Source organism: Sander lucioperca, chromosome 13 (genome assembly GCF_008315115.2).
Source record: "Sander lucioperca isolate FBNREF2018 chromosome 13, SLUC_FBN_1.2, whole genome shotgun sequence".
Taxonomy (NCBI): domain Eukaryota; kingdom Metazoa; phylum Chordata; class Actinopteri; order Perciformes; family Percidae; genus Sander; species Sander lucioperca.
Genome location: NC_050185.1, coordinates 16,456,013 through 16,468,227, shown reverse-complemented (window position 1 = coordinate 16,468,227; position 12,215 = coordinate 16,456,013). Strand labels below are relative to the sequence as shown.

At 38.8% G+C, this 12,215-nt stretch overlaps 1 protein-coding gene across 1 annotated transcript in view; it reads left to right on the top strand.

Annotated features, from left to right (window-relative positions):
- Positions 1-12,215, top strand: part of frem2a (FRAS1 related extracellular matrix 2a) — a 65,966-nt gene that overhangs the window by 6,938 nt on the left and 46,813 nt on the right. Inside the window, exon 2 of the mRNA XM_031280891.2 lies at positions 1,701-1,790. Within this exon, the coding sequence (XP_031136751.1) occupies positions 1,701-1,790 (90 nt within the window). The remainder of the gene's footprint in view (positions 1-1,700; positions 1,791-12,215) is intronic.

The following is a 12,215-nucleotide window of genomic DNA, read 5'->3' as shown; positions in this document are numbered from 1 at the left end:
TAAAAAAAACCTCTTCAGTCTGCAGGAGACGGACAATTATGGCAACCACTGAGCGGCTGCAGTCTTTGAGGAATAAAGGGCACAGATGAGACAAGAGTGTGGCGAGAAAGAGAGGCAAAGGAGCAGAAGAGGGGCAGAGAGAGCAAGTAAAGTGGAAGAGAGTGCAAAAGAGCCAGGAGGAAAGGGGGTGAGGGGGAGGTGTAGGTGGCATGAGAGAAATAAAGAATGAGGCAAGGGGCGTGAGAGAGTGAGTGAGAGAGAGCAAACGGGCTCGTCAGAGGAATCAGTCAGGTGAAAGAGACAATCCCTCGCTCTTTATTTACTCGTCCTATTTCCAGGGCACATCCCATGAGGCTTTCTCTTTAAATATTTGATGAACAATGTGCCCCTGGTTCACAGTGTTGACTTTACATTTGCAAGGTCCTCGGGTTCAAGGCTGCGTCACGACACTTCTTAACACAGAAAAGAACCTTTTCCTGCTGCTTCTCCTGTGCGATCAGATCGATACTCGCTAATGTGAAAAGATAAACATTAATTTGAAACAATGCTCTTAAAGAAATGTTCTTCTAATGTACAAATGTAAGATGGTTTTGTTCTTTTTAATCCATGCCTCAATGTTAGAAGGGAAGGAGAGGCAGCAATGACAGGATCCACCTGAGAGATTTAAGATTCGTCCCAGCCAGGAGTCAGGGGTTCATACTTTTATGAACCTCCTTCCTCTGAAATCTATTATTGAAGGAGGTGGTTCACAGAGGCCAAGCCCTTTCACAGTCTTGATGATTTTTTTGCACTGTAATAGAGGTTTCTGTAGAATGGTGGGGGGAAAAGGCAGGCAGACACCCTGTAATTCAACAGCTGTGGAAGTGTATGAACCCGCTGCAATCCTGCTTTTAACATTCTTACCCTCGTCTGTCATTAAAAGATCCACTGTCACCTGGTTTTCGGGGCTGTTGACACAGAAAGGTGGCAGGTTCAGGATTTAAGCGTTTTCTGTTGGTTTAGCTCGAGCTGTCGCGGATTTCAGGTTACGGCCTTATCGGCCTGGATTACGGATGCATGACTTTCAGAATGCTTTCTCTGGTACAAAATTGTTCATGCTGAGTGCTGATAAGGAATAAAATCAGTGTGATACTAGAGACCTGCTGTTACTGTTGCTGATATGGTGCTGAAGCAGGACAGCTTCCATCTTTGAACAATTATTCGACAGAGAGAGTGTTTGAACGAGCCATAAAGCATTAATACAACTTCAAAGTGTGTTTGAGGCTATTTCTGTGTAACCAGCGTGAAACTTCACATGAAGGTTTTTATTGTCTTAAAATGCAAATAGTTTCATAAATATATATTTTTAATCATGACAAGGACAAATCTCTTCGATAAACAATTCATAATTTAGCCATCACCTTCATTTAAGTTGGGGGCAAGGTTAAACTTTTGATAATGCATCATCTCACATCAACATGACTTCATTTTGAAAGAGTATATTGACCTTACTTTGCATGTCGGTAATTACATCAAAACATTTGTTGTTGTTTGTTTATCATTTTGAGTTTTTGTTTTGTTTTTGTTTGTTGGTTTTGTTGTTGAAAGGGATTTACCACATTTGCACAAAATTATTTTTCTTGTGCTTCCTGCAGCCCTGATTTTTATACCTGTTTTATCACCCGATACTCCAAAAAACTAAAGTTACTCTTCTGTTACAGCTGATATCGATGACCTGAACATCTGCTATGTGTTACGGAATGAAGAAAATGCTACAAGTGATCTCTTCCATTTCTCCGTGAAGGATTATGGTACGTTTTTACTTATTTCTTTCTTTATTCTTTATTTCAATTTTTCTGCACAGAGACTGTTGAGAAAGGTCCTAAATGGGTTGCCAAATGACATTTCAACAAAATGTTGATAGATACAAATTGCCTCAGGTGAAGATCAAACCTGTCACGTTGTGGGTATGGTATGGTCTCCGTTACCTTTGGACCCATCTCTTGGTGAATCTGTAACTCTACAGCAGTTGTCAAGGTTTAGAGAATCACACTTGCATCATATTGTAGCTTATAGCGAGATTCATTTTGTAAATTGTTTCTGGAAGGAACAGCTCAGTAAAGAATATTTTTAATCATTCTGTTGTTTTCATTAACAATAACTGGGCTAAATGGAAGCCTTTTTTTCTGTCAGCTTCAGATGCATAAGGGCGACTGATTCACTATGTGCACTGATTCAGGATTTGCCTATAAAGTGATCTGCCATTCAGAGCAGCAGTGCAGTTGTGGGTCAGAATATCAATCTCTGACAAATCTGCGTAGGCTGACAGAGGCCCTTTGTCTGTAATGGTATGCTACAAATGATGCTACATCTTATTAACTTACTGGTTCATCAAAGATAGGAAAGTCATTTTTGAGGTGCTGACATTAACGCACATCACTTTCACAGTTTCAAGATTAAATGGGACTGTGACTGGGTCTGTGTAATTTGTGAATATGACTGCAGGATATGTCAAGTAGTATTACTGTATATTCTATCTATCTGATGCAAGGAAGATTTCTCAGGGTTTTTTGTCAGCAAAGAAACAATCTTAAAAACATGTATTTAAAATACAATCTACTGTACATTAATGTAGATCAAAAGAAAGAAGTGCTGAGTTGGTCAGTCTGAACTGTGCTAAATGTCAGTATTTGAACTGTTTGACTCCAGAGGGTTAGAACAGTTCTCATACATAGAGCAAAGACCACTTTCAGTTTGAGGAAATTTCTATTTGTAAAGTCCTCTGTGTTGTATTTATTTGATATGCATTATGGCCGTCATTCACTTCCTAAATTATGCCCATGCAACTTCCTCTTTACATTCCGTTCTATATGGAGTTAGAGTCCATTTACTAAGGCAGCAGCTAATTAAGCAATCAGCGACTGGGAGTCTTGAGTAGGAAATGTCTGCGAGTGAAGGAGAGCTTAAGAGGTGGCTGCATTTTTCTGAAATCAGCAATTATTGGGGTATGTATACCTGTGGTCTCCTAAGAACAAATCATATACAAGAGAAAAAACAAACATTAAGGGAAATGCACTCCAAATTAATAAATGCTGCACAATCATACAAGAGTGGAAGCAGCACCAACAAGTGTGACATGTTGCAAATACCAAAACATACACAGGTTGGTTGTCTTAGTCTTATTAGAAGCACATTTCCTCATTGTTTCTGTATGTGTTTTGTCCTAGACCATAACCAATATAAATAATGATTATATATTTATTGACACGATTGCAAAGCAATGCAAGTAAGTACAAGTTATTAAACAAAAAAAGCACATGGAATGGCATTATACAAAGTCTAGATGTTATATTAAAAGAATAAAGCATCCTAAATAAATGCTTTCATAAAACCTTCACATTGTGGTTTAGGTTTAAGTGTCATGACCGCAGAGCCACAAATCCCAGTTCCCACTTTTTCAAGCACATCACAGGGAATGGGCTTATTTGTAATTGGCTTCTGCTCTCTTTTCCTTTCCTATTTTTTAACTAATTGAGTTGTTAATACATTTTTACTCCATCGCAACCTTATTGTACGTGTGCAAATGTGCACCTACTTTCTTTGTGTGAAAATGACTAAATTAGACATATACCACCCATTTTTTTCACCCATCTGCAATCCTCATTTAATCTCCCCTCTAAAGAGAGTTGGTGTTACTGCAAACTGATTCTGGATATGGGATTTGAAAAGGAAAACAAAAACACACTATTAACATACTGTTAAAAGACAGCACTACAGTGAATCAGAGCAGCAGATATAACAAAGCAAAGCATCCTTCTCAGTGTCATCCCCCCAAAAATGTCTACACGCCTCTATTTTACAGAAGGTGAGCATTATATGTAACATTACATTCATTTAAGCAGGCACACCTATGTATATAAAAATGTGTTAAAACTAATCCAGATGTGTGCTGGTACACACACGCAAATGATCCCACACATGCAGGCACAGCAGAGCACAGAGGGGTTGCCGTAGGCTAAGGGCGGAACGGCCTCCAGCACAAAGAGGTTTTTGATATTTAAGAGCCCAGGCAGCATTGTGGGTAATGAGAGCCCTGGGCGTTTGAGCTGGGCAGAGCCCCGAGGCAGCCACTGGTAATTACGGGGCCCTATTACAGGCTCATCTACAGGGAAAGAGTGGCAAGAAGCATCTTCTGTCATAGGTTAAGACCGGGGGATCACTATAGTTAACTGTAATGGGCGGCAACATGGCTTGTTTCCCAGGCTTCTCTTTGGCCATGGGATGTTCAGATGACAGTGGTGCAGCAGAAAAAACAACACAAATTATAATGAGGCAAATTTGAAAATTATGAAAACAAAATGATTACAAAATACTCTGCAACTAATGATGATTTTCACTATTGATTGGTCTGCCAATTATTGTCTCGATTGATTCATCATTTTGTCTTATTTTTTTGCAAACCCACATATATTCATTTTACTATCACATAAAAAAGAGCAAATCTTCAGATTTGAGAAGCTGGAACAGGAGACTTTGTATTTTTGCTTGAAAAACTACTTTCATTCATCAATTCTCAATCAATAGTTGCCATTAATTTCAGTCAATTGACTTTTCAATTAATTAACTACTTGTTTGGTTCTACTTAATTGGTCAGTTCATTGAAATGACAAAAACACACATATTCACAACTCTAGTAGTGCAGATACTGTAGTTTTGGTTTTATTTGTCTAGGTTTTGAGATATCTGAGATATCAAAAAACCAAAGGCCTCTGCATGGCTAGATACCACTGAGGGAAAATGGAAAAACTTGTTTTGTTTTGTAATATGGGTGAATTTGCATTTTTTTTATATGACAGCAATTACCCTGCTACTTTAAAAAATACATTATATAGGCATGATTTGTCATTTTCATGTAGTTACAATGCAAAATATGTTTTATATATTCTCACACAGTAGGATCTTTTTCTGAGAAGGAAGTACCAACTGAATAAGACCAGCATGTTTCGTCTCGACCTCTCTGCTCATCTCATTTCCTTCTGTACGGTTCTCCTCCCGCTGCAAATGAGGTTGATTGTTACAATAGAATCCTTTCATCCCATCCTCAAACCTCCTTGCACATGAGCAACCACAACAGACCACTGCTTTATCTAGAGTTACAATATATCTCCTTAGAACATCCACTGCAGCTTTTATTCACATGGCACTGCACCCAATACACATTACAAGCATTTGGTGGTCTTTGCAAATATCTCTTGAATATACACAAAATACTATATTTGCGATTTCACCATGTTAGCGTTTGTTTGGGCATGTGCTTGGTTGTGGATGTGTGGTTGTGGATCTGTGGTGCAACATTTCTCCTCTCTTCAAAAGGCCTCTTTTCATAAAAGCAAGGCCAACACTTCAGATGAAATGACCTCCTCCTGTTGCCTCTATCTGGTGAATGATAAGCCTTAGCAAATTATTCATAAGCATGCAGAGTTTCTTTTCTAATGGATGAAAAGGAAATACATGAGTAAATTTCAAACTGCTTCTATAATAACTTTTAAAATAGTAGAATGACATAGTCTGATTATGTCTTGGCTCAGAAGTTTGAAGTCACCAATGAACACTGAATGTAAATGGGACAATCCAGTTTTAGAATTGAAAAAGCTGTCTGTAATTCATTCCAAGTTGAAACTTATTGTACTACATCTTTTCCCAATCCTCTTGTCATAAATCTCATCTGCTTTGAGAAGGTGATGTGAAAAAAAACTAAAAAAGCAAACAATTACAGGCTTAAACTGACTGTCACCGTGGTCACAAATGGAGGGTAATCCCTTGACCTTTGTTTTTTGTTGTTGTCAACCTGTCGAGCAAAGTTTACTGATCAGGGCAGAATTGTAAGGTAATACATCAGCATGCAGCACACACACACACACACACACACACACACACACACACACACACACACACACACACACACACACACACACACACACACACACACACACACACACACACACACACACACACTAACAAGTCCCCTGGATTTATGAGAGGATTCACTTCATCTGTCTGTGTACAGGAATTTACTGTCAATCACTTCTCCAAGGGCCAAACTCTCCTATCTTCATCCTCTTCATCTCTCCCTTCTCACTCTGTCAGTCTTAGATCTTGTTGGATGTGTTTTATTCATTTTCCATTCTTTTACTCCACTCAGCACCACATGTTCATTATATATTTTATTTTTTAGTGTAATTTTTGTTTTTCTCACCGCTTATGAATGTCTTTTTTTCCTCTCGAGGTACAGTCTTTATATTTTGCCATCCTGTCTCGCTGAGTTTAATCTCAAAGTATGCTGTGGTTTATTGTGCTGAGTGTCGACTCTGTCTCAGGCATCAGGATTTGGTTTTACTGTCACACCCTCGCTGTCTTTTCCTGCTGTCTGTACCCGCCTGCCGTGTTCGTCTGTCAGGGTAGCTGCTGATGGATCTCTCTGTTCTAGGATTACAGCACATTCTGCAGTTGTGAATGTCGCTCGCTATGATCTGCATCTCATTAGAGCATTGAGATGTGAGTGTGAGACTCGTTGAAGAGATTTTTCATCATGTTAATCATCTTTGATTCTGTATCTCTCTATGCTTGACAGCCGCGCTCGACGTGTAAACACACAAGCATGACCAAACACCCTCTAATCTCAAGAATAAACAAAAAGCTGGATTTTTTTTAACATTTATTTTGCCACTGAAATGTACATTACATTTTTGACTATATGACTAAATGGCTCCAAATTATCCGCATCTGATTTTTTCTCTTCTCATCTTTAGTTTTTCTGTAACCTTTTTTTCCACACAGTTACTTTACTCTATTTTTTTTATCTTAGAAGTTAGTTTATTTCCATCTAATTTTCACCCTGTCCTGCCTCCTTGTGATATGGCGTATAATTGTCTCTATACAAAATGAAATGGTTGGAAACCTCACATAAAATTTCATTCTCTGTTTTACGGCCTTTGTAAGTCTTCCTTACCGTCTTTGTTTTCTGCTACAGTATTATGGTATATGACCATAACAATGCAAAGTGTTACTTTATTTTTCTATTCACATTGCAATATAAAAATACACAGCTGTTGTGAGCTCTGCTATTGTTTGTATTTTAAAACCCTCAAGTAAAAACCATATATCTAAAAGTAAACATTTGATGTAAAAATGAACATTTTAAAATTTTAAAAATGTAACTTTTGTTTTACGGAGTCTGAGGAGATAATTGAGGGAAATGAGAGCAGAGGGAAGGAGAAGCCAGAGATTTCAGTAGCTAGTTTATCATCTCCGTGCTTAGACACAGTTAGCTCTCAGGGGTGCCAGTAACTATCCTGAGATACATTAAACTAATCCCTCTGTTAAATATTATATTGGTGGTGGCATGGGGAGTCTTGCTGAAGCTGGAGTGATAGGCCTGCTGGAGTTCTGTCTCTGTGATGCTTTTAGATGTAATCAGTCATCGGACACTCAACACGCACACAAACATGTAGGCGTTTACACGCTGATACAGGCTTATGTGTACACACACATGCACAACTGCTGACGCACACATACACCTCAAGGATCCACCATTTCTTTGGCCCTAGAGCCTTCTCCCTTTAAGCTATGCCCAGGGTCGAATATGACTGTCTTTGTAGACATCAGTGAAAAACCTCACGGTTATTAAGTGTAACAAGAACTTCAAAGGAGTGAGGATTCTCTGCAGATGTCAGTTTCTTATGGTTTCATGTGTAAGGTCGCTTAAGGTGTTTCTGCAGCAAAGTCATGCCTGATGGCTATTTAATGTAAGGAGGAAACATTATTCAACTTTTATCTCTTTAAGGTTGGTGGGGGGTGGGGGTGGGGGGGGTTTGGTCTGTCCCCTTCACTTCCTGTGTGCCCAGAGGCCCACACAGACAAACAACCACATATACAGTGTGTAATACTCCTACACCAGATTTGTCCTTCTATTCGGTTTGACATCCTGTGAAGTGATTGATCAAATGCAGTGACTAGTGGAAATACCTACACACACATTTAAGGTGGCAGACCAGACAGTAAAAATGTACCTGATCCCAAATTAACAACAAAGAAAGCTCACACGCATTGGCTTCAACTTGCACTCAAGTTGAGCAGCATTTTAAATACTTGTCTTTGCCCAGGGCCATGAATTCCTGGTCAGCCTACTGATATCTCATCACACCTCAAGTGATTTCCACTATCATGCTGATTGCCTTGGGCAAAGCCTAAATTGGTGGAATACACACACACACACACACATACACACACACACACACACACACACACACACATACTTCCACTGAATGATTAACTGAATGGTCGCCAATATTATATATATATTATAACAACAGGATTTTTTGACACATTTGTGTCAGAACTGCCATAGGTGTTGATGTTGTCATTGTATGGATTATCAGCTCACTTGATGCACATGCTAAATCAGGTATCCACTAACAACTAGTGCAGCAATTGATAATAGGAGAGATGTGGAGCGAATTTTGTGTTTTAATAATGCCTTTTTGCCTTTTGCACTTATATTTACTCTTGCATCCAAATGGTTTGTCTTGTTGGCATAAACCACACACACACACACACACACACACACACACACACACACACACACACACACACACACAGTAAAAGAAAGACACAGCTAAGTGCAGAACTCATCACAATCTTTGTGATTGTCTTTGCCATTAGTTGCACACAGCCTCCAACGTTTGTACAGTGACTGCTTCACATCTGTCAGGATAAACTAAAAGGTATTGAAACATCCTGATGGGGAGTAAGATATATGTATTTTGTCAACCATCACAATTTATGTAGAGAGGTACTCTGATCAGATGGATGGTGCGTGGGCTCCTATTACTACAAAAATATTACTGGTAGTTTATTTTAGCAGAAAGAGTGTCGCAGCGCTTCACATGCTACATGCTTTGTGATGTCAGTTGCCAACTGAATAAATAGCAGATTTAGCTATTACGTCCTAGTCCAATGTTTCTCAAAAGTTTTCCATGGTGAGAGATCATCGGGTTTGTTGGTTGCCAGTTGCACTAGGACTTGGGGACTCGTATACAAAGGAGTACAGAAGGCAGATGGAGACGTAACAGTGAGGGAAGGGCCACACCGCCAGTAGCAGAATAATGTACTTAGCAGCAGACGGCATCGCCTCACTGTGATACATTTCCTTTGATTTTGGGTGTGAAGTCTCACACACATACAAACACACACATCAGTAAAGTCAGAAGAAAATCTACATTTATTTATCTGGTGGTGATGTTTCTAATCTAAATGTAATTTTAGCAGTGTTGGCTGTTACAGAACATGCTCCAGCAGTCTCTGTTATCAAAAGCACAACAGTCCAGCTCAAAAAGAGGTGACCTCATACAGGATAGGCCCCCTCCATCCCCCACATTTCACTAACACTCGCAGACACTTTAACACTATCTTCACACATCCCCAAAACCTGTGAATGATAGTATGTGTGTGTGTGCTACAAATAAATGTGAGTTATGTGTATCGAACAATAGTGAGTCTGTGTTGGAAAAGAGTTTGAAAAAGCATTTCCAGGGAATCTGATGTGAAGATTTAATGTGGCAATTTTGAAATTGTGGTCGCTGTCAGGTTGCAGAATGAGTGCTCTAGATCCATATTTGCTGTGCCTAGTGGTGGCCATGGACAGACTCTATAATGTATTTATTTCCTGACGATTTCAGTCTGATTTCTTTATCATCCCAAGAAGGAAATTATTTGTCTAGCTGTGTGACATGTAACATACAGTATTCAGCAGGTTACAACATATTGTGTCAAACATGAAGTTAATGGTGATTTTGTTTGTTGGTGTAACTTATAAAAGTCTAAAATGGTGCTTGCTAGGCTGACAACAGTATGTATCAATATACAGTATATATGAAAAGAAACAAAAAAAATGACTTAGTTATTTTGTAATAATTGTAATTGTAATCTAAGAAACAGTTATTGTGGCACCCGATATTGCCAATGTTCAGAGCTATTTCTTGCTGTCTTACTGTTGTTCTTTTTCTCTAAACTGTCTTCCGTTTGCTCTTAAGCAGACTTAAATAGAACAAGCATGGCAGGCCTGTGCTCTCAAATCACTTTGATTTGACTCAAGTCAGAATCAGATCAAGAATTTGATAACATATTCTGCTTTACAAAATCAAAAATAACTTTCAACTTCACTTTGATTTTAACATTAACGTCTCTTGACTTTAGATGGTCTCAAGTTTTATGACATGACGAGCAGATACTCAGGCCTATACTGTAGTGTGTGAAGGTCAGTAGCACTTGTTTTGATGTGCATTTGAAAGAATGATTGTACCCACGTGGAAGATTAAATAATACAGTAAATACTAATAAAACCAAAACAATGAGCTAAAAGAGGCTAAAAGATTAAGCTTGCTTGACCATATAGTTGAGACTCTATAGACTAAACTGCATTATCCAAGTCAGGAGCTGAGTCTATATTGTCTCAGACCATGTAGACCCAAACAAGATGGTTTACATGATGACATGCAGCACACTTGTTCACTTACAGTACTGACCATATAAGGTTACATGCCTTTTGATTTTAACCCTTTATGATTATAAAATAGCTGTCAGTGATTACGCTGTAAAGTAGATCCTACATCACAAGGCAGCATCAAAACTGTAGCATCGATTTTTTACCTACAGATGTCTCAGTGTCCTGATCTTTGAAATGTTTTGTGCAGAAGATATGATCCCTAATTGGTTCAAAAAACCCTCGTGGTGAGTTTTTGTTAGGAAAGTCTTTGAAAGAGGATATAAAGTGAATTTAGTTCTATTGAGGATGATTTCAAAGCTGCTTTTTTGTATGGTCAGCACATGTGAGAGGGCTTTTATTAATCCAAAAGGCTCGAGGAATGAGTCTGAAGCTCTCTGAGTCAGATCCTTATTGTCTGTGTACAGCTCCTCACCTTCAGTGGGAGGTCACACAGAAGGACTGGTAGACACACACAAACATACAAATACAGACACACTAAGATCTCAGGCAGTTTATGCTGCATTTACTATCAGGGAGCTGGGATTAAAGTAAAGGTTTCAGTGAAATTGGGATTGAAAAGTTGTTTGTGTTGCGGTGGTGTATGTATGCAATTTCTTATTTGCACCCGCTAAGTGAAGCCTGAACTTGGCCTACAGGCTTTTTGGAGGATACATGAGTCTGTTTTTATATTAGCTGTCTCCTCACCTCAGCATGTTGTAGCTATGTCTGCCAAGACAGAAATTGCTAAAACCTCTGCTGCGTTTTAGCACCATGTCGACATGTCATGAAGCTTTATTCCAACAGAGAGCTGATTACTGAGTACTTATTTGTGGAGATGGAGGGTATCATCTCCACTCCTTGTGATGCCATTTATGATATTTTATTGATCAGGATAGGGAAATGCTCCTTTGTTTTCTGTCATCAGCGTGTCAGAGTACAGTATAAGTAACACAGTAGCACTACCTTTTTTGCACAAGGTTTTTACAATTATGCTGCCCTGCTGCCGTTTATGACCTCTACGATGATGGAGGTGAAGTGCTTTGTTGTTTGTGCTTTTGAAAGCCTTATTGCAGTATTTTAGAAGGCATAAATAACTTGAAAGAACAAGCAGCTCTAAAACTGTCATCAATAGAGCTAATTGAGATTTCCTTTCTGACAGCCTAAACGTTAAGTTTGCCCAAACAGTCCTCCACCTCTGCTTTTCCCTCTGCCAGTTAAACACACTCAGACATTTAGTTTAACACTCACAGGAATGTCATGCATACTTAGCGATTGTTTATCACTACACAAAAGCAGAAAAAAAGACAAAGATCCCACCTCCACTTCTTTTATTCAAGTTTGACAATGCTATCTCATTATTTCCTTTGATTAACATGGCACTCAATCTTTTTTCCCTGCAGGTGGGTGAATTAGCCACAAGCAGCAACTTCCTGTCTGCCTGTTGAAGTGGCAGCTATTGAGTAGTTCTATTAGCAATAACATTACCATTTACTCTGCAAACCCTTCCTTAACAACACTGATTCGCTAGCATGAATCAAATCCTCAGGATGATGTGCACAAGTGAGAAGTAAATACTGTTCAACAAAGGGACATTTTCATTTTATTGTGGAGCACATGCAAATATCGACTGTTAGATATAGAAAGGTGTAATATTGTGTGGTTTCTTTTTAATTAATCTGTAAATATTCTGCAG